This window comes from Theropithecus gelada, chromosome 1 (genome assembly GCF_003255815.1).
Source record: "Theropithecus gelada isolate Dixy chromosome 1, Tgel_1.0, whole genome shotgun sequence".
Lineage (NCBI taxonomy): Eukaryota > Metazoa > Chordata > Mammalia > Primates > Cercopithecidae > Theropithecus > Theropithecus gelada.
This window is the reverse complement of record NC_037668.1, coordinates 89,756,310-89,781,603: the sequence shown is the minus strand read 5'-3', so window position 1 is coordinate 89,781,603 and position 25,294 is coordinate 89,756,310. Positions and strand designations below refer to the sequence as shown.

The 25,294-nt window shown below is 39.5% G+C and overlaps 1 protein-coding gene across 3 annotated transcripts in view; it reads right to left on the bottom strand.

Moving 5' to 3' along the window:
* The window catches only part of PATJ (PATJ, crumbs cell polarity complex component), a 419,471-nt gene that overhangs the window by 167,274 nt on the left and 226,903 nt on the right, over nucleotides 1-25,294 (bottom strand). For all 3 annotated transcript variants that reach the window (XM_025398758.1, XM_025398765.1, XM_025398774.1), the window contains exon 28: nucleotides 7,328-7,524. In XM_025398758.1, the coding sequence (XP_025254543.1) occupies nucleotides 7,328-7,524 (197 nt within the window). The remainder of the gene's footprint in view (nucleotides 1-7,327; nucleotides 7,525-25,294) is intronic.

The following is a 25,294-nucleotide window of genomic DNA, read 5'->3' as shown; positions in this document are numbered from 1 at the left end:
GGCAGGAGAATGGCGTAAACCCGGGAGGCGGAACTTGCAGTGAGCTGAGATCCGGCCACTGCACTCCAGCCTGGGCGACAGAGCGAGACTCTGTTTCAAAAAAACAAAACAAAACAATATAACCTTGGTACAGGGAAAAGCCTTTCAAATTATTACCAAAACAATAATGGAAAATAATCATGTGTTTTCTTACATAAAAATTAAAAACTTTGTGTTCACACACACACACGGAGTCAGAAGAAAGACACACATACACACACACACATATATATACAGTCAGAGGACAGAGCGAGACTCCGTCTCAAAAAAAAAAAATTAAAAAATATTACTGGACACTGAGATCTGAGATTACCTGTAGCTCTGTCTTTATCCGTCACAAATATGAGACACATTCATGCTTTTGACTTTTTCATGATTCTTAAATATCATTTTACACATGTGCAAAATAACAGGATTTTACTTGGGTTATCCTTCAGGTAAATGATACAAAGGGAATGTACTGCACACTTCTTCTATCTCAAAAGGCTTGGGAGCCAGACGAAACACAGCTCAATATACTAGCCTGATCAATTGTGCACTTCTTGTGCCACCCACTTTGTTCCTTCTGGCTGCTTCTGGAACCTGACAAATCACTCCAATTCTCTGCACAGCCCCATCAACTCTTTTTTCCCACATTTGCACTGAAGGGAAGATGATAAATGAATCCTATATTCATATGACAGCCCCATGCCCAGGCCTGTGCATTTTCCGGGACTAATTGCTTTGGGAAAGCCAATACTCTAGCGTAAGTCTCATTCCAGTCTACATGGTGATTATATGTTAATGCCTTTTGAAATTAATTCAGTAACCCTCTTACTAGCGTGGAAGTAAAGGGTAAAGAAGCTGAGATTTAATCATATTGTCTTTCAGGGGCTTAATGTAAAATTTCTTTTGTATGTGAACTGAGCCATTGATGGACAGAATGTGCTGACTGCTCTTCCATTGTAATGGTGCAGTCCCACAGCAAAACTGCTAGCAAATGTCACACCAAAAGTCTGTCATGCACAGGGCTCTCAAAGAGAAGCTGAGTTTCTGGCTTCAAAGAAGCCACAATGTATGCTTGACCTCTCTTTTTGCTATTTTCTATAAATTAGCCTCATCTAAGGGTCTGAAGGACTTAAGATCAGGTATAAATAAAAGGAAACTGTGAGCAAAGCCATACCATAGAGACAAAACAGTAATGATAAATAATATGTGCAAACAATGAAGTTATAAAAATAATCAAGATACTGAGCATTTTACTTCAATTGAGGGAGGGACTATACAAATAAACAGTGTCAGGGGGTAAAGCAACCACTCATGATTGCTCTCAGAAACCCAACAGGTATAATCTAAAAGCCCACTTGCAAATGCTTCCTATATAATTCAGTATAATTCTACAATCTACTACACTGTAATATCCAAAGAACAGCTATTATAACACTGGCTTTAGCTTTCTTGGCTCATCATTAAATCAATTTCCTATACTCAACTCAAAAGCACATTGGAGTCGGGATTATACTATATATAAATTCTTCACATATCATAGAATAATAATTGAAAATTTTTTTTGTCAGGCACAGTGGCTCACGCCTATAATCCCAGCACTTTGGGAGACTGAGGAGGGCAGATCACGAGGTCAGGAGATCGAGATCACCTGGCTAACATGGTGAAACCCTGTCTCTACTAAAAATACAAAAAAATTAGCTAGGTGCGGTGGCGGGTGCCTGTAGTCCCAGCTGCTTGGGAGGCTGAGGCAGGAGAATGGTGTGAACCCGGAAGGCGGAACTTGCAGTGAGCCAAGATGGCGCCACTGTACTCTGGCCTGGGCAACAGAGCAAGACTCTGTCTCCAAAAAAAAAAAAAAAAAAAAAAGAAAAAGAAAAAAGAAAATTTTTCTGAGCTCTAAAAAGAAATCAGGGAAATGGTTCTTACATTAATTTAATTCTCTATCATCCCTGACCTAAAGCCCAATGAGAAGATGGGTTATAAATGCTTAAGAATCCTGTATATGGGCTGGGCACAGTGGCTCACTCCTGTAATCCCAACACTTTGGGAGGCTGAGGCAGGTGGATCACCTGAGGTCAGGAGTTTGAGACCAGCCTGACCAATATGGTGAAACCCTGTCTCTACTAAATACAAAGAATTAGCCAGGCGTGGTAGCATGCACCTGTAATCCCAGCTATTTGGGAGGCTGAGGCAGGAGAATTGCTTGAACCTGGGAGGCGGAGGTTGCAGTGAGCCAAGATGGCGCCATTGCACTCCAGCCTGGGCAACAAGAGCAAAACTCTGACTTGGGAACAACAACAACAAAAAGAATCTTGTATATGCATTTTTCCATTCTCCCAGCTCTTCAGGATGTTGTATGGAGCCATCAAGGAATAAAAAGATGACTTCTCTATGGGACATACTTTTAGAGACAAAGGCATTAATATATATGAACTAAAAAGAACTGGGCTAAACAACTCTGAACAACATATGAATAAAATCAAAATCATCTGAAATGTATTAAGGTATTGCTATGTACCAGATACTCTTACTAATTCCCACAGTATCTTCTGAGGTTGATGCTGTACAATCACTAGACTGGAAGCTCTGTGAGGGCAGGTATTATGTATTTTGTTCACCAATAGAGAATCTACACTTTGTTCATACAGCGCCTGCTATATGACAGATGCACAGTAAGATATTTGCTGAATGAATTAATAATCCCCATTTGAAAAAGGAGGTAGCTGAGGCTTAGAGAAGATAAACAATTAGCCAAAGATACATGATGCCAGAATCTGTATTCTAACGATTTGTATCGTTATCTTTTGTATTCGTCATCTTTTTTTTTTTAACTACAGAATCTTTGTGGAGTGATGGGGAGTTAAGTTATTGGTATGTTTAATCTTTCTGCTCATTCCGTCTCTGCATGAAGATGAAGTTGCTGAACTGCAATGAAAGGGCCAAATTCAGAAAGTCAAAGGAAAGAACAGAAGGAGTCCAATAAAGCAAAATGTTCTTATTTTTTATCCAGCAGAGTTCTTCCAGACTCCAGCCTAGCAAACAGATACCTGAAGTTTCTAAGGGGGTGGAAGTCTGTTTTAATTAACAGTTAACTATTCACCATGCTGTGCTATTGTGATATAATCAGAAATACATATTTGTTCTCTGCTTGCAGTTTCTGGCACAGAGCTCCTAAAACCCTTGTAATTTCCTGAGCAACAGGGGTGCTAGGTGCTAGGTACATCTTTTTTTTTTTTTTTTTTTCGGGTTTTCCTTTTTATTTAATCAAAGACTGGTGAAAAAACGTAAATACAACACAATTACTTCAGATCATTCTTCATATTGTATACACACAAACCCATGAACATAATCCGAAAGAAAGCTGTAGACAGCAATGAAATGCATACAGCTTTTTCTTCCCTCACTCAAAAAAAAGTTTAAACACACAAACTTAGAATCTCATCAGCACACACTCTCTTGTGACAAATGATTCAGACATAAATAGTGGGTGCAAAGAAACTATATGCTAACATATGAATAACCTTTGTTCATGAAAAAACAGAAGCAGCCATAATGATTAAGATACTTTCAGTTACCAATAACTAGTTGTGCCCTAAAGGGCATTATCAAAAGAGAAATCATGCTGCAGAGAAAAGCGATATATACAGACACAATGAGAAAATAAACTGCAAGATGAATGCATGCATGTTTAATACTGGAAAAATCACAGCCCTCCAAAATTTCTGCATATTTGTTATAAAAGCCCTCTGCGCTCAACTAAAATTAAAATGATCTTAAAAGGATAATACTTGTAAAGTTTAAGTCTTCTTAGCCACAGAAATTGCAATGGAAATAAATGTTCAGAGTCATTTTCAAAACAAAACCAAAACAAAACCAAAACAAAAATCTATTCTTCCGATGACATGCAAGACACACTGCTCTACATTCCCAATGACTAGGAAAAAAACCCTCGAGTCAGTTTTTAGTTTGCAGATGCTCGAGGATTTTGTATTCCAGCAGGAGTTCAAATCTTTTTTTGTTTTAATATTTGGTCTCTGATCTGGGTTCCTGACACAGAGCTCCTAATCCCTTGGAATTCCTTGGGCAACAAGAGTGTCTTTTGTTCTAATGAGGCAACTCTTGGTGGGTTCTTGAATGGGAGATGATTGCCAGAAGGACCAAACCACGGCTAAAAGCTTGGAATGTTCAGTTCCGACCCTCAGGGAGAATGAGGTAATAATTGCTCATGCCTACATGATGAAGCCTTAATAAAAACCCCTGAACTATGGGGTTTGAATAGCTCTTGGCTTGCTGAACATGTGGACCTGTCTGGAGGGTAGCACACCCAGACAGGGCATGGAAACTCTGCCCTCCCCTTCACTTACACCTCAACCTGTATATTTGTCTCTTCATCTGCTTGTTCGCCCGTATCTTCCTAACTTCCTTTATGGCTAAATGTAAGTAAATCGTTTCCCTGTCTTCTGTGAGCCATCCTAGGAAATTAATCAAACCTGAGTAGGGGTTCATGGAAACTCCCAATTAAGAGCTGGTTGGTCAGAAGTTCAGGTCATAACCTGGGATTGCGAATGGCCTCTAAAGTGGTGGGAGACAGTGTTGCGGGACTGAGCCCTTAACCTGTGGGACTGACGCTGTCTCCAGGTACCTAGTGTCAGAACTGAATTGAATCATAGGATACTCAATTGCTGTCAGCTGGAGAACTGCTTGGCATGTGGGGGACAATCTTCACACATTTGATGTCAGCTGATGTTCTGCTGTCTAAGACAAGGAAAACTCTTTACCTCCTACATACATTATGCTGAGCAACTTCTGAAATATAACCAATAATCAAAAGCATTGAGACAAGTTATGGTAGGTCTTCTGAGTCCAGTGCTTGCTGCCGCATACATAGTGCTGAATTTTGTGTCTGACCTGTAAAATACTCTCATTACTCTGCAGCCACAGCTCATTTGTTACCAGTGTCTAATAAAATGTCAGACAGAGAAATAAAATACCCGTGCTCCTGTTGTTCTGGATACCACAGGACATTCCATCTTGAGTCTTAATAAGGTAGAAAGAATGGAACAAGAATCCTCATATTCCAAATTATAGCCTTTGGAGTGTTTCCATATACCAAGCAAGACAGGAAATCTCTGTCTAGATATGTATAACACAACAGAGTGACTTAATATACATGATTCCCTAAAGATGAAAGCATAAAAAAATCAGGAATCTCCTGAATCTAAACAAGCTGAGTTGGTTAAAGAAGTTCCACGGGGATCAGGCCCAGTGGCTCATGCCTGTAATCCCAGCACTTTGGGAAGCCGAGGTGGGTGGATCACTTGAGGTCGGGAGTTCGAGACCAGCCCGACCAACATGGAGAAAGCCTGTCTCTACTAAAAATACAAAAATTAGCCGGGCATGGTGGTGCTTGCCTGTAATCCTGGCTACTTGGGAGGCTGAGGCAGGAGAATCTCTTGAACCTGGGAGGCGGAGGTTGCGGTGAACCAAGATCACGCCATTGCACTCCAGCCTGGGCAACAAGAGGGAAACTCCGTCTCAAAAAAAAAAAAGTCCCATGGGGAACACAGTATACCTCAGTGGCTGTAGCATGGGTCTTGGAGTCTGGCAAGCCTGGGTTCTTAACCACACTTAGTCACTTAGTTCTGCAATATTAGGTATGTTATTTACCCAGTTTCTCATCCATAAAATGGAGATAATAATAGTTGTTACCATAAAGCGTTCTTAAGAATACTGAATACAAATATGTACAATGCATATGCGCAGTGCTAGTAATAACTGAGTACACTGGCTCTAACTTTCATCATTTTTACTACCGCCATCGCTTTTGTCTCATCTCTGAGGAAGTCTCTAAACATAAGCCAAAGGAAACAAACTGAGGTAATGAATAATATTAGTTACATAAGGTCATCTTTGACTTTATTTATCTAATGATTATACTAGTCAGGGTTATGACCCAATGTGGGTCCCATTCAGGATGCTATATCATAAAAGAACAAGAAAAGAAAAGTATTCCTGGAAGTGACTTCTTTGCAGAAACAGGTTTTAAGTGGGAAGAAGCAACCAGCGATTGGAAGAAAGAGTTGATGGTGATGGTCTTCCTGTTGCACCTGGCCAGCTGTGGCAGTAGTTATTATTAGGCAAGTAAAATTATGGATGACTGTAAATTCTATTCTGAGTCAAGTCTGAGGAGGAAATCATAAAATGCAAAATCAGTAAGCCTTCATTTCAAGTAAGCAGTCTAACGCTCAGCATCTCCGTGATTTGGCTCGCCTAAATGTCCTAAAGTTGGAACATTTTATCAAATAGGCCTTAAAGCACAATGGTTTACAGAGAGCTACAAGTCAAACTGCCTGCCATTGAATCCTAACACCATCATTTACTTTCTGATCTCACCAGTAAAAGAGGTTGTTCTGTTTGGTACCAGGTATATTTTAGCAGTTATTGTCATCATCATCATCATCATCATCATATCATCATCATTATTGCATTTCTCATTTTGTAATATAAATATCTTTTCATGTCTGTTTTCTTCTTCTAAACTGTGAGCTATACTAATGAAGGAACTGGATGTCTTCATCTCTTTTTCTGTTTCTGGTCCTAATAGACACTCAGAAGTGTTAGCTGAAAGAATGAGCGAATGAACAACCAAATGAGTATCAAACTAAGATAAGCTCAGAACAGATACCTTGAATTTAAGTGTAGAAGAATAATAACCTTTTCAGATTATTAATGAAATTATCTAGAGTAATTTAAAGAGGATCAGTCATCTTCTTAGCTTCTCTTTTGTCTATTCTATTCCTAAAGAAAGAACCTATGTAACCTTAACCCATATCCTGAACTTCACAGACATTAACTATTATTTTTGAGACGTTCACAGGCTCTTGTTGGCTGTAACATCTTCCCCACTTCCCTGCCCCAAAAAACTGAAGAACAGTAACAGTTACACATATGATTAATTCAAAACCCAAAGAGAATTTTGATAAATACTACCAAAATTAGGTTAATATACAAACAAATTAATTTTGAATATTTAAAAATTGATATTAAAAACAAAGGTTTTAATATGTTTCGATGATATTTTACTGAAGAACTTCTAAAATATTCTGTGAGATTAGTTTTCACATAAGCAGCAAATAACATTTGCAAGCAACATTTCTGTTCTTGCTTTGAAAAATGATTTTAAGTAGTTGAAGGAAATATAATTTGACATCATTCTTTTCTTTCACCTCATTTTCCTGTAGAACATCCACTGCACCCATCCACTTCACCAAAAGACAAGTTAAAAACAAATGCTTCTCACCTCTAAGAGTTCATCTCCAATACGCATTCGTCCATCTGTGGCAGCAGGTCCTTCCGGGTTAATTCCCACCACAAATATGCTCATGCGTGATCGGTCTTTATTACCAGCAAGGCTGAGTCCAAGTCCATTCTTATCTTTTTCAAGTTCAATAATGTGCAGTTCTCCAGGCAGATCTGCATATCTTTGTCTGATTTTTTCTATTAAAAGAATTTTTAAAACATTAAATAGAGTAGCTTGATCTGTATTATTGAGATGTCAGCATTTCCCCATCCTTACTGTGATTTCTCAACCATGGTACCTTTTTTGTTTTTGAAGAGACAGAGTCTTGCTATATTGCCCAGACTGGAGTGCTGCAGTGGCTGTTCACAGGCGTGACTATAGCACACTGCAGCCTCCAACTTCTGCCTCAGCCTCCCAAGTAGCTGGAACTACTAGTATGTGGCACTGTGCCAACCTCTATAATAATTTATTTTTGAGGTTGGCACTGTGCCAACCTCTATAATAATTTATTTTTGAGAATGAAGGTACTTAAGGCCATGCATGGCCTTAGATGTAGGTTACAGTTAAAAATTATTTTATTTCCTGCTAAGAAGTTTAACTCACCCATAAGACCTTCTGATTGTTCAGGTTCACACTGGCCTAGACTTTCTGTGGACTCTTCTTACCTAAGTCAATCAACACAAAGTGGCAGAAACCATGGTCCCTTTCCTATCTGCCCCAACCCACCCGCACTACAAACGGAAACAAAAATATTAACTGAGCACCAGATTTAAGGCAAGCAAAGTGTTTGGTCTTAGAGATATAATGCTGAACAAAACAATCATGCTTTCTCCTCTTAGGACTTATGGTCCAGTAGGAAAGAAAATCAACAATTAATTCTAAATAATTACATTAATATATATTAAATAATTACATTAATATATATTAATACGAAGGGTACCAAATAACACTGGGTTATGGGAGCAAAAGCAAGAGGAATTAAGGGTGTTGGTTTAGCTGTCATATTTGAATTCATTCCACAAATCTACCACTTACTCAATATCTAACAATGAATACACTGTTTTATCTATCTCTATGAGGTTCCACTTCTTCATCTATAAATCGTTACTATCCATTTCATGGATGTTGAGAAAATTAAACAACATACATGTTAAAGGGCTTAGCGGCTCATAGTTTATAGGTGTTCTATACTTCTCTTATTCCATCTTCTGTCTCACTTTGCTACCTCTATGTTAGGGTCAAAAGGACCTGTTTTAGGAGATGGCTGGCTATGTCTCACTTGTGTTGGTTCTGTGCAGCAAAACCACACTGACAAATCAGTGTGAGGATAGCACTGCCTTAAGCATGTCCTGTGCCCCACACAGCACAAGATCAGGCCAGGTATGCCACCACACTCAAAAGCTACATGTCTAATACCATGGCTGGAAGCAATCATCTCAACAGCTTTTAAATAACAAATTAGTAGACTGTGACACTCTTGGAACTCTAAATGCTCATTCTAATGCTTCACTTATATTACATTTGCTGTCCTTAGGAGGGAACCTTGCAAATTAAAAGCTCAAGTCAAATCATTTGTCTTAAGGTAGAGTGGGGAAGAAGACAGCCCAGTCCACTCCATCGCTTTACCAGACTCAACAAACACTGCTTTATAAGTGAGTAGATAAATTTAAACTCATAAAAATGACTTTATGCATGAATTTATAATAAAAGAATAAGGCATAAGGGGGGCTTATTTTAGAATGAAAATAAATCTGCTTTACAAGAATTTTGAAGAGAATCTTAAAGAACTCTCACTGAACAAAGCTTGTTACTAATAAATGAACATATTTAGCAAAATACAGTAAAATGAAGGACTTGCAAGATCACAAAACTGTTAACTATATAGGAAAAGAGTTAAGTCATATTTACACTGAAGTGAATAAATACAAGGCATTTTTGCTGGTCGGCAACCAAGAACAAGATGCTGTGTGGGTACTTGAATGAATAGAGACGAGTAAGACATGCATTACAATAAAGATGCTCACACAGCATAATAGGAGAGATAAAGTTAACACAACAAATATTCAACGACTGCAATTATTTTTTAAATTCCCAACCATTATGACTGCTGGTCACTGAATAAATACTAACTTATTAATTAGATCAGTGAATAAATACTAAATTAATTGTGCCACCAATAATTGCTTTTATTTTATTTTATTTTTTGAGATGAAGTCTCGCTCTGCCACTCAGGCTGGAGTGCAGTGGTGCGATCTTGGGTCACGGCAACCTCCACCTCCCAGATTCTTGTGCTTCAGCCTCCTGAGTTGCTGGGATCACAGGTGTGCGCCACCACACCCAGCTAATTTTTTTATTTTTAGTAGAGACAGGGTTTCACCGTGCGGCCCAGGCTGGTCTCAAACTCCTGATTTCAGGTGATCCGCCCGCCTCGGCCTCTTACAGTGCTGGGATTACAGACATGAGCCACCATGCCTGGCCCCAGTAATTATTTTTAGAATTCCAAAAATGGATATGGCTAGAAAATATTTTTTGGAATTAGGAAAATTTAAGCAGTCTTGAGTATGGTACGCAATTTGATTATGTGATAAAGAATCTTGGTGGGTGAAATGGCAAGAGGAAAATGCAGCTGGGATAGGGAGGAGAACATAGGTAGCTGCTGGCTGCAAACTGGAAATTCTCTGGACTAGTGGGTGGGTGATCAGAAATAAGACTGAAAGGTTAGTTGATAGGCTGTTTACAGCAATAATATTCCATTTTACGGGTTCTGCAGAGGTGCCATAGAGTCCCCCAGGATGGGGGGGTTGAGAAGAGGCTCCATTTAAGATCTTTTCTCCAGATTCAACCAGAGCACTTATGCTCTCATCTGCTTTGTTTATTGGACTTACATGGTAAGACAGTTAAGAAATGATATCACAGCTAAGAAAACAACACGAAACACCAATTTTAACACACCTCTCTCAGAAAGTAATAAAGCATCTTTTTTTTTTTTTTTAAAAAAAAGACGTTGATAACTTTAACAAGACAATACTCAAAATAGTAGATATAAGATAACTGTACACCTGACAGACACAAAATGCACATTTTTTGCAAATCACACACAGACCAAGTACAGAAACAGGCTGCATATTGGGCCATAAAAGAAACTTCAATAGCTCTCAAAGACTCAATATTACACAGGCTGTGTTCTTGAAATATAATGCAATAAAACAAAAAAATTATAAATTAACAATAAAAAGATAACTTTAAAAACCTCAGGTGTTTAGAAATAATATTAGTAAAAAACCCAAGATTTTAAACAGAAAATTAAGAAATACAGTATTCACAATTGAATAAAAATTATAATTCTAGATGTCAAACTCGGGAGACACAGCTAAAGAAGAATTTAGAAGGCAATTTATAATTTTGAAGAATTTACCAGAAAACAAGAAAGGTTAAAAAAAAAGCATTATAACCAAGAAATTGGAAAAATAGCTACATAGCAAATGCAAAGAAATAAGAAGACAGAAAATAGCAAAGATAAGGGCATCTGCTAATGAATGAATATAGAACTATCACCAACAAACAAATCAAAATAAAAATACATTCTGAAGTTCAATGAAATTAAAACCTACTTCTTGGAAAACATTAATAAGATAGGCTCCTTAAAAACTTAATGAGAAAAAAATAGATGATAAAAATAAATTACAAAGCTGTATACAGTGACTCACGCTTGTAATCCCAGCATTTTGGGAGGACTGCTTCAGCCCAGGAGTTTGAGACAAGCCTGGGCAACATAGCGAGACCCTGTCTGTACAAAAAGTTTGAAAAGTTAGCCTGGCATAGCGGCACGCACTTATAATTTTGGCTACTCCGGAGGTTGAGGCGGGAGGATCATTAAGTCCAGGAGTTCAAAGCTACAGTGAGCCATGATTGTACTACTGCACTTTAGCCTGGGCTACAGCATGAGACCCCCATCTCTAAAAATAAATTTTAAAAAATTACAGAACTAAAAGAGAAAAATAACTGCAGACAGGTTTTTTAAATAAAATTATGGACAGTACCTCAATACAAACTGTAAGTTGGTACATTCTTAAATCTATATGATGTAGATACATTTCTCAAAAAAGTTAAAACACAATATTTAGTGCAAGAATAAATGTAAAACTGTGATGAACTAGTAGCTATTAAAGACATTGAAATGAGGCTAGGCATGGTGGTTCATGCCTGTGATCCCAGCACTTTGGGAGGCTGAAGCATCCCACATTCTGTGGCAGAATAGAAAGGATAAGGGTTAGGGTCACAATTAAGTTCAAACACAAGCTAAGACAATATCTCTGATTCCTTGGACAAATTACTAAGCCTCTATGAACCCAGATTTCTTATGTAAAATGGGGTTGTTACCCTAAAAGTGGATGTTTCCTAAAAATGCCTGGGAGATAGGAGTCCAAATAATGTTAGGGGAAACAAAACCACATGATTTTTGTTTCCATGATATAGTTATGTTGAGGTTTACAGTTAGTCTTAAGTTGGTGACAAAGTTGCTCTTTTCTGTTTAACTTTTTGTTTGTTTTAAGAAAAATGGAGACTTAAGAGAGAAAGCAGTTTTGCCCATGATGGCATGAAGAAAAGCCACACAGCCCTCTGGTGGGAACCATTAGAGGAAGAGACTAACATTGTTCTCCACCGAGTCTCTTCTTTGAGGCAAGGAGAAGACCCTGGAACATCTGCAGGTGCAGAGAAATGCCACCACTGGATCAAGTGTTTGTCCCGTGATATGTAGGCCACTGAAATAGCTTTACAATTGTGTGCTAGTAAAGTGTAGAATCAAAACCCTTTCTGTAGTTTCTGTTTGCGAAAATAAAAAAGTTCTGGAGATGGATGGTTGCACAATGTAAATGTATTTAACACTGAACAATACACTTAAAGATGGTAAAATAGTAAACTTTGTTATGTATATTTTACCACAATTTAAAAAAGAACCCCATAAGTGGCTTAAAAGACCCTAAAAAAATTGGCTCCCTTATCAACATCCCACTGAGGGACTAAGTTATAGATGTATTATTCTAACTTTTAAAACCAGCAGCTTCTTTTTTTTTTGAGTCGGAGTCTCACTCTGTTGCCAGGCTGGAGTACAGTGGCACGATCTTGGTTCACTGCAACCTCCGCCTTCTGGGTTCAAGTGATTCTCCTGCCTCAGCCTCCTCAGTAGCTGGGACTATAGGCATGCGCCACCACGCCCAGCTAATTTTTGTGTTTTTGGTAGAGACGGGGTTTCACCATGTTGGCCAAGATGGTCTCGATCTCTTGACCTCGTGATCTGCCTGCATCGGCCTCCCAAAGTGCTGGGATTATAGGCGTGAGCCACCATGCCTGGCCAAAACCAGCAGCTGTATTTTTCTAGTCAATGCTTTTTTGTGACCCTACTATAATCCTATTTATTCAATGAACTAATATGAATTGAATCCAAATTCAGGCCAGGCTTGTGATACAAAGGGAATACAATACTGAATTTGTTTTCAAGGACCTGAAAATCTATCATCAGAGACAAGCACAAATATGACTAATTAGAGCATTGAGAAAAATACCAGCAGCTGAAGTTACTTGCTTATTTTAGTGTGTCGTCAGGAAAAACAACTAATATCTGCAAACTATACTGAATAGTATAGATGTTCTCACCAATTCTCAACCCACTGGTCAGCTACACTTTCTACTGTATCATGCCAAGGCCTCGTTTTGGTTGACATTTCCAATAATCCTGCATCTAGCTTGTTCTGACTTTCTTGGCCTAAATGCTAACAGATGAGTTATTCAGCTTTCCTTAATTTCTTTGTATTGTTTTCTGTTTTGTGGGAGAATGAAATAAGCTCAACAGAATAAAACTCGGCAAAAAAAATCCCAACCCTGAAACATTAAAGACCTGGGTATACTTAGGCTGAGCGTGGTAGCTCATGCCCATAATCCCAGCACTTTGGGAGGTTGAGGCGGGCAGATCACTAGCAAGGTCAGGGGTTCGAGACCAGCCTGCCCAGTATAGTGAAACCCTGTCTCTACAAAAAATACAAAAATTAGCTGGCATGGTGACACACACCTGCAATCCCAGCTAATCGGGAGGCTAAGGCAGGAGAATCACCTGAACCCAGGAGGCGGAGGTTGCAGTAAGCTGAGATCATGCTACTGTACTCCAGCCTGGGTGACACAGCAAGACTGTCTTAAAAAAAAAAAAGAAAGAAAAAGAAAAAGAAAAAAAAAAGAATTGAGCATACTTCATAGTTACACAATTTTATTAATAATTTTTTGGGGCTGGGTACAGTAATCCCAGCATTTTGGAAGGAAGAAAGATTGCTTGAGGACAGGAATTCAAGACTAGCCTGGACAATATAGCAAAACTCCATCTCTACAAAAAATTAAAACATCAGCCAGGCATGAGGGTGGACACCTGTAGTCCCAGCTACTTGGGAGGCTGAGGTGGGACGACTGCGTGAGCCCAGGAGGTTGAGGCTGCACTGAGCCATAATCACACCACCGCACTTCAGCCTGGGTGACAAAGGAAGACCCTGTCTCCAGTGTTGTCCATCGGTCTTCATGGTCCTAGCTGAAAAGTATCTTTTTAGATTCCTTATTTCCTTCGACTTCCCTCCCCTAGAATATAAACTCCATGAGCTCCTTGTCCACCCAACTCTCTGCAGTCTTCTGTACCCACAACAGTGGCTGGCATATATTAGATAGTCCATCTAAACCTACTGAAAACAGAAGTGAGTGATTTTGAAGATCCTGTTCAATTGCGAGGACACACTGTTCCGACACTGTCCCAAACAATGCTATATAAAAGTGATTGGAAATCTAAAAGCTTTAGACAGATACAATTTTTTTCTCAAAGACAATTATCCCTTCAGTTAAAAGAAGTAAAACAGTTTCCTCTTTAGAGCTGTATTCAAAATTAAAATCCGTTAGTACTACTAGAAAAACAAATTACTATGTGCACATTATCTTTTAAAACCCACTTTATCAAGCTGAAGAAACTTGACAAGCAAAAAGATTTATAGGTAATCCTTTTTTTCAGTGCCTCATAAAACAGAAAGCATAATAATAAGAGACTGAAAGTGCCAAATACTCTGTAACACATATACTTCCGTTGAATTTTTATTAACATTTTCAGGCCTTCGAATTTGGGTTATCCTACGATTTTTATTTAGACCCATAGTTAGATGGAGTTTAAAAGATGACAGGTCCAGCCCTTCCGATACATTAATTGCTATGTTTTCATCATATCATGAAATCAGAGACTTTTAATTCAGGCAAAATGAACTAAGAAATCATGGACCTTCTCTCACAGTCACCCACCTTTACTTTCAGACTCCATTTGATAAAGAAACAAGACCAAAGAACGAAAATCTCATATAAGGTTATGAAGCTAATTTATGGGTAGAAACTATAGACTAAAGAGGCTTGTAAAGAGTATTCTTTTATTAGGTTTGTACAAAAGTAATTGTGATTTTTGCCACTAAAAGTAATGAAAAAAACCACGATGACTTTTGCACCAACCTAATACTTGAAGCCAACTTAGTTCTCTCTTAAAATTAAGCAACAGGAAAAAAAAAAAAAGAACCCATACTTTGTTTGCCATACAAAAATACACACCACACACACATAAATTATGTCAGTACTAGTTTTTGGCAACAAAATATGAAAAGTGTTATAAAGTCTCCTAGCATATAGTTCAATTTTTTCTCTAACAAATCATGTATAAAATTCTCTAATATCATTTTAAAGGAAAGATAAAATGACTTCAAATTTCTCCCTCAGTTTTAAGAAGCTATCTTCAGAATCCTCACATGGTCATAATACCTCGTTGTATGAAAGAAATATTTCACAGTTCACCGTGTCATCGATTCTTCCCCACACTTTCGTAAATGCCTCCATTTGCAGATGAATTGACGGATACTCGGAGAACTGAGGTGACTTGGCCAATGTCAGGGTCAGTTCTACTGAATCCAAGTGCTGTGACCTGTTCATCACACCATCACAGCTATCTCTTCAACTGGCAGACATTTGAGGTAATAAGTTCCCTTCAGAGCTGAAACAATGGTTCCCAGGCCTATCTCCTTAGATTATTGGTCAGGCTTAGATTTATTGCTATTGTCAGGATTCAGAACACAATACCCTAAAAGGTAGCACCTTAGCAGACTGAGTATTTTACACTGAAGGAAACTGAGCAAACCACAGAAGCAGGATTATGTGTTCTGACCTTCTCTTACCCCCTCTCTCCTGAAGTGGCCACAGAAACTAGAAAGCCCCTGCCCCCACTTCCCAGAAGCAGGCCACAAAACCTAGGAAGGTCACTCTCTGACCTCCCTCCCTTTCCCCCCTGCAGAGGTGTGTGTGACAGGTGTCCTGCCCTACACCCAGAGGAAGGGAACAGCACACACAGATGCACAAGAATCGCAACAAGGCTGAGCGCGGTGGCTCACGCCTGATACTCCAGCACTTTGGGAGGCCAAGATGGGTGGATCACCTGAGGAGTTTGAGACCAGCCTGGCCAACAAGGTGAAACCCTGTCTCTACTAGAAATACAAAATTAGCTGGATGTGGTGGCACATGCCTGTAGTCCCAGCTGCTTGGGAGGCTGAGGCAGGAGAATTGCTTGAACCCGGGAGGCGGAGGTTGCATTGAGCAGAGATTATCTCACTGCACTCCAACCTGGGTGACAGAGTGAGACTCTGTCTCAAAAAAAAAAAAAAAAAAAAAGATTATAACAAACAGGCATTCCTGAGTTCCCCCCGACTAGATCATACCCTTTTGTCCCCAAGTCATACTTCTGCAGGACTGTCCATAAAAACACAGTTTTCCCTGGGTCTTTGGGTCTTTCTTTCTGAAGGCTCCTGTGTTGTATAAAATTTGGCATAAACAAATTTGTTATGCTTTTCTCTTGTTAATCTGCTTTTTGTTATAAGGGTCTCAGCCACGAACCTTGCAATGGGTGAGGAAAAAATAATACTTTCTCCCCCATACTACCTAAAATATCACCCTTGGCGCTTATGAAACAGAACCATGACTGGGTCCCACAGGCTGAGATTCTGAGCAAGGAATCTTTGTAAGGAGGTGCTCAGGTGCTTCTCATGGGCCACTAGGTTCGTAAACTACAGATGAATCTCTCATGCAGTGCAGTCATTTCTTTCCAGGAAAAGTATGTTGATGATGACAATCAACAAAAGTTCACAGAGACCAAATTTAAGGCAGCCTTTACATAGGGCAGTCATAAGACTAATCTAACATGGACACTATCTCTGTCTCCACAGTCAGGCTTCAGGATTAAATAAGAGGTTTATTTTGATTGCGTAATAGATTTCCCTTCCTCTCAGCCTCCTAGGCTGCCTCCCTTCATCCAAAATCTCTGGGGTTTCCTGTAAATCTCTGTGACAATTGCTTCTCTTTAGTAAGTACAACAAAAGCTGAACCTAGAATTTCAAGGGGAGAAGGAAAAATGATTTGGTTTTTGAAACTGACTTGGTTTTTCATTTCTGAAAAATCAAGACTGCAACGCCAGTTTAGTTTTTAATTCAAAACTTAAGATAGAAACAGTAGCACTCCTCCTGTGCATGGCTGAGTCAGCACAAACTGTTGTGCAGCATCAGACATGTGGCTTCACTGCAGGGAACCCCGGATGGCCTGGCATTTGCTCTCAGGGCTGCTGGGAGTCGTTGCCATAGCAACCAATGGGGCGAGAAAAGGATAGGTGGAAAGAAAATGTATAGAGAATGGTTTTCCTAAAATTTACTCATTTCAATTTCACTGAAAATACATTATTTTAAAGAGGTGGAATAAAGAGTATTCTTTTACTTGAAGTCAATGAAGTTCTCTCTTAAAATTAAGAAACAAAAAAACTAAAGAACCCATACTTTGTTTACTATATGAAAATGCACACCACACACACACACACACACACACACACACACAAATTACATAAGTACTAGCTTTTGGCAACAAAATATCAAAAGTGTTATAATGATCTAGAATCTTACCACATCTGGTATTTGTAGGAAATATCTGTAAAAACAACAGCCATTTTTATATAGACTTTTGCTGATTTTATTTATTTTTATTTTTTATTTTTTTTGAGACAGAGTCTCATTCTGTTGACCCGGCTAGAGTTCAGTGGCACAATCATGGCTCACTGCAGCCCCAACCTCCCGGGCTCAACCAATCCTCCAGCCTCAGCCTCCTGAATAGCTAGGACTACAGGCATGTGTCAGTTTTCACTGACTTTTGATGGGATTCAGTACACACTACTCCACAATATAGCATCTTGGCATTTGAGAAAACAGCAGAAGCGGGAAGGTAACTCTCACTTCTCCCACCCCTTCTCCCCTGAAGCAGGTCAAAAAGCCTAAGAAGGATTTCTCTAATCTTCCCCTGAAGCAGGTGATAAGACCTTCATTACAGAGGTGCCCTGCCTACACCCAGAGGAAGGGAGCATCCTTATCTCTGAAGACACAGGGACACAGAGAAGAATCTGAATAAGTTCCTCCTGGTTTATTGCCATTAGATCATGCCTCCTTTGTCCAATCCTACTTCTCCATGGCTATTTACTTCTCTGGTTTAAACCTAGCATAAACACCACACAGGTTTGTTTCCTTGGGACGTCATTTCCTTATGAAGGCTCCTGTGTATATTAAATAAATGTGTATGCTTTTCTTTGGTTAATCTATCTTTTTTTTTTTTGAGACAGAGTCTCCCTCTGTCGCCAGACTGGAGTGCAGTGGCGTGATCTTGGCTCACTGGAATCTCTGCCTCCTGAGTTCAAGCCACTCTCCTGCCTCAGCCTCCTGAGTAGTTGGGATTACAGGTACGTGCCACCACATCCAGCTAATTTTTGAATTTTTAGTAGAGACAGGGTTTCACCATGTTGGTCAGGATGGTCTCAATCTCCTGACCTCGTGATCTGCCCACCCTGGCCTCTCAAAGTGCTGGGATTACAGGTGTGAACCACTGAGCCTGGCCTAATCTGTCTTTTGTTGTTATAAAGATCTCAGCCATGAACCTAAGATGGAAAGATATTTCTCTTCCCCTCCACTTATGCAGTGTGTTAGTCAAGTGGCTGTAGTTCCTTTTTCAAATAACCTAGATGCCCTCCCATTTCTAAATAAAAATCAGAGATGAGTAGATAAGTAAACTACTTCTTTTGGCACCAGGCTTTATTCAAGTATCCCTGAATGAACATCAGACTAGAATAATTGGAGAGAGAAGAGTCTCTTGATGCAGCTGAACACTCATGCTTATTTTAAACATGGATTTTCTAGCCCCAGGACAATGTTATCTGAAGAAAGGAATCCCAAGTTGCTCATAATTCTGTATCAAAGCATCGATGCCTTTTTCTTGTCCAAGAAAGCCAAGAACATTTCTCCATTATTGTCACAGAGTGTTTTCGTATCATCATAGGATATTAGGTGTTGCTAAGTAACAGAGCCTTTCTCCCAAGAAAGAAACTTAATTCAAGTCACTGCCCAGTATTTTAATAGCAAATGTTCAACACACTGGAATAATGACTCAGTACAATTTCAGAAACATTTAGTCATCTGTTCTGTTTCCAAATAACAAAGAATAATATAATACAGAGAAAACATTTTAAAACACTCCTCTATATATTAAATATAACAATTCCACTTAAAAAAATCAGGTAAAATAAACATCTCAATCTAACTTTTCTCATGCACTAACCAACTTCTAATTCTCTGAGTTAGTACTTTCAGATTTGAGAAGTAAAAATATATAAAAGAAACTGTAACTTATCAGAAGAAATAGCACAGGCTGGGCGCAGTGGCTCACGCCTATAATTCCAGCACTTTGGGAGGCTGAGGCGGACAGATCACCTGAGGCTGGGAGTTTGAGACTAGCCTGACCAACACAGAGAAACCCCACATCTACTGAAAATACAAAATTAGCTGGGTGTGGTGGTGCATGCCTTTAATCCCAGCTACTCGGAAGGCTGAGGCAGAAGAATAGCTTGAACCTGCGAGACGGAGTTGCAGTGAGCCCAGACTGTGCCACTGCACTCCAGCCTGGGCAACAAGAGTGAAAAACAGAATGGAAGGAAGGAAGGAAGGAAAGAAGGAAGGAAGGGAGGGAGGGAGGGAGGGAGGGAAGGAAGAAAGGGAGGGAGGGAGGGAAGGAGGGAAGGAAGGAGCATATGAAAATGAAAGTCCAAACTAATAGAGAAAATCTCTTCCTGTAAGAGATAAACAACATCAACAATAAACAAATAGAAAAAATAAAAAAAATGATCACTTTCAGAGAAGAGAGAAGAAATAGTGAATCAGAGGAGGCACAAAGTGACTTCTGGGTATTAGTAATGTTTTGTTTCATTACCTGGATGGTGGTTACATGGGAATATATTCTTTGTGAAAATTCAGCAAACTACAGTACAGTTTTCTATTTGTATTTCAATTAACTTATTTTTATTTAAAAATTTTTTTAAGTTTTTTTTTTTTTTTTTTTTTTTTTTTTTGAGTCTTACTATGTTGCCCAGGCTAGAGTACAGTGGCTATTCACAGAGGCTGCATCATAGTGTACCACAGCCTCAAACTCCTGGCCTCAGAGATCCTCCTGCCTCAGCCTCCTGCATAGCTGTGGGACTACACGTGTTCACTACAGCACCCAGCTAATAAATTTCTTTTTAAAAAAGAGACGTAAACTACTGTAATGCCAGCCAGCACGGTGGTTCACACCTGTAATCAGTGTTCTGGTTGAATCTGCGAGAAAAAGTCTTAAATGGAGCCTCCCCTCATCCCCGGGGGACTCTAGGACGCCTCTATAAAACACCTAAATTGGAATATTATTGCTGTAAACAACTTATCAATTAACCTTTTTAATCTTCTTTTTCACATTCTACCATTATTTCCTTTTTCTTGCACTGGAAAAGATGAATTAACCTTTTAAACTTTCCATCTTATTTCTTATCACCTACCCACTAATCCAAAGAATTTCCAGTTTGGGCTGGGCATAGTGGCTCACGCCTGTAATCCCGGTACTTTGGGAGGCTGAGGTGGGCCAATTACTTGAGGCTAGGAGTTCGAGATCAGACTGGCCAACATGGCAAAACCCCATCTCTACTACAAATACAAAAAAATTAGCTGGGTATGGTGGCACATGCCTGTAATCCCAGCTTCATGGGTGGCTGAGGTTGAAGAATCCCTTGAGCCTGGGAGGTGGAGGATGTAGTGAGCCATGATCACGCCACTGCCCTCCAGCCTGAACAACAGAGCGAGACCCCATCTCTAAAAAAGCAAGCAAACAAAAAACACTATTATGTGACGACCTTGTTTGAATCCTATTTGAACAAGCCAATTGTAAAAATATATTTTGAGACAATCAATTTAATTACAGATTATATATATTAGAAAAAAACAAAAAATTATGATGTTAAGAAAATTAATGGTATTGTAGTTATATGATTAAGAGATGAATGTGTATGAATAAAATGACATAATGTCTGGGGATAATTTGAAAATATTTCAGTAAAGAAAAATAAAAGGAATAGGTGAAATGAGTATAGTAAAATCTTGGTAATTATTGAATCTGGGAGAATTTGCTGACTATTCTCTTTATGTTGGTAAATGTCTGAAATTTTTCACAACTTAAAAACAAAACAAGGCTGGGCGCAGTGGTGCACGCCTGTAATCCCAGCACTTTGGGAGGCTGAGGTGGGCGGATCACCTGAGGTCAGAAGCTCAAGACAAGCCTGGCCAAGATGGAGAAACCCCATCTCTACCAAAAATACAAAAATTAGCCGGGCATGATGGTGGGTGCCTGTAATCCCAACTACTTGGGAGGCTGAGGCAGGAGAATCACTTAAACCCAAGAGTAGTGAGCCAAGATTGTGCCATTGCACTCCAGCCTGGGTGACAAGAGCAAGACTCCATCTCAAAAAAAAAAAAAAAAGACAAAAAGGAAAAAACATTCTCATAACGATGCTATAAGTATAACCATCCCATCTTACAGATAATGAAGTTGAGGCCAGTGGAGGTTATGGAACTTGCCTAAACTCGAAGTAAGTAATTGGTAAGATTTGGGTTTCAGGTGTGGGTATGTCTCACTTCAAATCCTGTGTGTTTACCCATCAACGCAAGGAAAATAAAGCAGCACGTTATGTCGCATCTGCTAGAGTAGCAGAAGAAAAGCCTAAAACCTTCCTCAGCCCTTTTGGAATTGACAATTTAAGGCGAGACATGGAACACATATAGGCAGTCTCCAGAGCTGAGCCTTAGGAAGCGTGGCCACAGCACACACAGGATGACTTGAAAAGGGGAGAAAGAGACAGGAAGACCAAGCATGATTATAAAAGTAGACTGGTGGAGAAAAAATTAGAGGCAAAATTAGCATATGGTAGTAGAAAATAATTTGAAAGCCAACAGGCTTTTGAACTGTTTGGAAGTCCAAAGTAAAGGAAGCTGAAGGCTAACAAGGAAGCTGTTATCTGATCCTTAGAGGCATGGAGTGAAACACAAGCAGGTGAGAATTCACTTTGGGCTGGTTTATGGTATCCACAGACAGCTGCAGCTGAATGTCACTTGGAGCTCAGGAATGAAGGAGATGATAAGCCTGAAACTGCTGCTAGGACCAAGTGGACAGAGGTTCCAAACATCTGGACCAGGCAGAGATGCTGAAATGCTTTGAACAGTGTTTAAAGATGAATTACCACTTAACAATGGGAAGGAGGGCTGAGAGGGCAAGAATAGGAAAGCTGACCATTTAGGAGGCTATTACCATGTACCCAACAATTATAGGAATGGATGTACACTGGATTAAGGGCATCGACTGGAAGAGATTAAAAAGAACTCAAAGAGTTGGAGAAAAAAGGAATAGCTGACTTTACTCCACTTATTTATTTAAAAAACAAAAAAGTCTGAATACTGGCTCTGGGCTAGACACTATGCTATTTGCTAGGGATATAAGGGTGAAAACAAAAGGAGTAAAGATTGAATTAGGTACTATCAAAAGCATAAAAAGTTCCAAATATGATTGAGATCTTTCAGTCACATAACAGGAGACAAAGAAGGATTCAACTTCAGCAATCAGTACCTAAACTCTTAAGAATCACACTTAATTTGGGTCTGGGCATGATGGCTCATGCCTGCAATTCCAGCACTTTGGAAGGCTGAGCCCAGGAGTTCAAGACCAGCTGGGAAACACAGTGAGACCCCCATCTTCACAAAAAATTAAAAGAACATTAGCCAGGTGTGGTGGCTCATGCCTATAGTCCCAGCTACTCAGGAGGCTGAGGTGGAAGGATCGCCTGAACCCAAGAGGTCAAGGTCACAGAAAGCCAAGATCATGCCACTGCACTCCAGCCTGGGCAACACAGTGAGACTCTGTCTCAAATAAATACAAAATAACAATGAAATCACACTTAGTTTGGAGACAGCAAGAAACCAGTCCAGAACCTTCACAATCAAGGACACTACAGATCATAGAGCTTAATCACAAGTGAATGGCAAAACAAAGAATATCATTCAGAACTCCTCATGAATTAAGCCAGTTTTGTAACTGAGTACCCCCATTTTTCTAGGAGATAGAGAATGAGTTATTTTTAAATTATTATTTTTTAGTATAAAGAAAGTGACTTTTTATTCCAAAGCTAGCTTAGGGAAGGAAGCACAGGCTTCCTGCCTTGAGGGTATCACTTTGCTTTTGGAGCAGAAAGTGTGTTTGTTTGTTTTTTGAGATGGAGTCTCGTTCTGTCGTCCTGGCTGGAGTGCAGTGGCATGATCTCGGCTCACTGCTCGGAGGCTGAGTCAGGAGGATCGCTTGAACCTGGGAGGTGGAGGTTGCAGTGAGCTGTGATTGCGCCATTGTACTCTAGCCTGGGCAACAAGAGCAAAACTCTGTCTCCAAAAAAAAAAAAAAAAAAAAAAAGAGAGAGAGATAGCGCGAGAGATGGGGGTATCTCTCAGGCAATTATCTGATGGAGAAGACCTAGGTGGCAAATGATCAATCTACAATGACAAAGTTCAAGTTCACTGACCACCTTTAGGCTTAAAGCATAAAATGAAGTTAGTTTAGTACAAGGAAGTTTATCCACCCTAATTGCTGGTCACATATGTGCCCAAGCTCAAAGTATCAGGCTCACAATATCAGTTTTGCTCGACATGTCCTTTGAAGCCTTTCTACAGAAGTGTACCACTGTGCCTAAACCAGCATGTCCCAGTGTGGTCCTGGGATCACCAGAAGAAGTCCTGTACGAAGTGCTGGTGGCTGGGCTCTGTGTCCTAGCTCAGAATGCCTTTATAACCCTTAGAAATGCCTGAATATGAGATTCATAAAAAAAGGTCTGATAATTACCTCAGATTTTTAACTCAGTCTTAAGAGAAAACAGTAAACATGTTTTAATTTTGAAAAAAGCACTGAGAAAAGCCAAATGTAATTTTAGAAACACTCTCTATAATCATTTGTCATATATTTTAATTACCAGGAAAACACAGAATGTGGTTCTTTAATCACTATGAAAGTGGTGAGCTGCAAGCTCACTATGGTTACAGTGTAGTAGAAATGTGCTAGGGTTGGGCCGAGTTTGCTTCCTGGTCACCCCACAGTCATGCAGTAATGCTCAACGAGAGCTCCGCACCGCATCAGATCGTGGTCATCAGCAGTGGCACTGACAATCTTAATATTTAATCATATTTCCTAGAAGGAAAAATAATGGTAGTTTTCAGTAATTAAAGGAAACTGCAGTAGAATGTAGAAAAAGGATTAAAACATGTTATTTCTCAAACTGACCTGGTTCCTTTAGTGACTGATAGCGTGGAGCTTCTCTCTGCACACCTGCTTAGGAAACCATCAGGCTGTGTGCCCAGAGCCCTGTACATACGTATTATTTCCAATAACCATCAGAATAAGCCTCAGGGAGGAAGCAGAGTTCCAGCTGAGATTTGGCGGTATTTTGTTGTGTCATCTTTAGTCATTTATTGCTTGTAGCCTCACTCTCTTGTCAGCTCAATGAGAGAAGAAACTAATTCTGTCTCGTGTAGGCAGAGTTTCTGGCCCAGAGTAGTTACAGCATAATATATCAATACGTTACAGAAACACGAGCTTACAAATTTGTCATTTTCTGAATTGGTCAAGAAACAGGCTATTTATTAATAAAAATTTCTAATTAATACACTTTTACTTTCCCTAGGAATTAAATTTTAAGAAAAGATTCCAAGATTAAGCTGATAGAATATCGTTTTTGGGGCCAGCCGCGGTGACTCACACCTGTAATCCTAGCACTTTGGGAGGCTGAGGTGGGCAGATCATGAGGTCAGGAGATCGAGAAAAACCTGGCTAACAAGGTGAAACCCCATCTCTACTAAAAATACAATACAAAAAAATTAGCCGGGCGTGGTGGTGAGCGCCTGTAGTCCCAGCTACTTGGGAGGCTGAGGCAGGAGAATGGTGTGAACCCGGGAGGCAGAGCTTACAGTGAGCCTAGATCACGCTACTGAACTCCAGCCTGGGCCACAGAGCGAGACTCCATCTCAAAAACAAAACAAAACAAAACAAAAACAAAGAATATCTTTTTTGGGTGATCCAAATGTTTCATCATTATTAAAAACACTGTATTTGGGGTATTTTGAATCAGAGTCTATCAGAAAAAAGTATACAAGTTTTAGAGTCAGAAAGAGCTTCACTAAAAGGTACATGGTGAAGTCAAAAAGATCTATTTTGCAAATTCCCCTGAAGCCACACTGTACCTGTTGACCTCCTGAAAATTACTTAACTGTGTGTCTGCTTCTTTAATCACTTTTCTTGCCCTAGGAATGGCAGAACATAGAATTAAAGAATGTAAAGTATTTAACTTAATGCCTCACACCTAGTAGTTACAATGTACCAGAAGTTTGTTCCCTCACAGCCAAAACTTCCCTTCCTTATTTCTTATAGAGAGTGTCTTAAAGTACCATGCAAACCAATTTTAATTACATAACCTTGCTTTTTAAAATTATTGTTGTCATTACT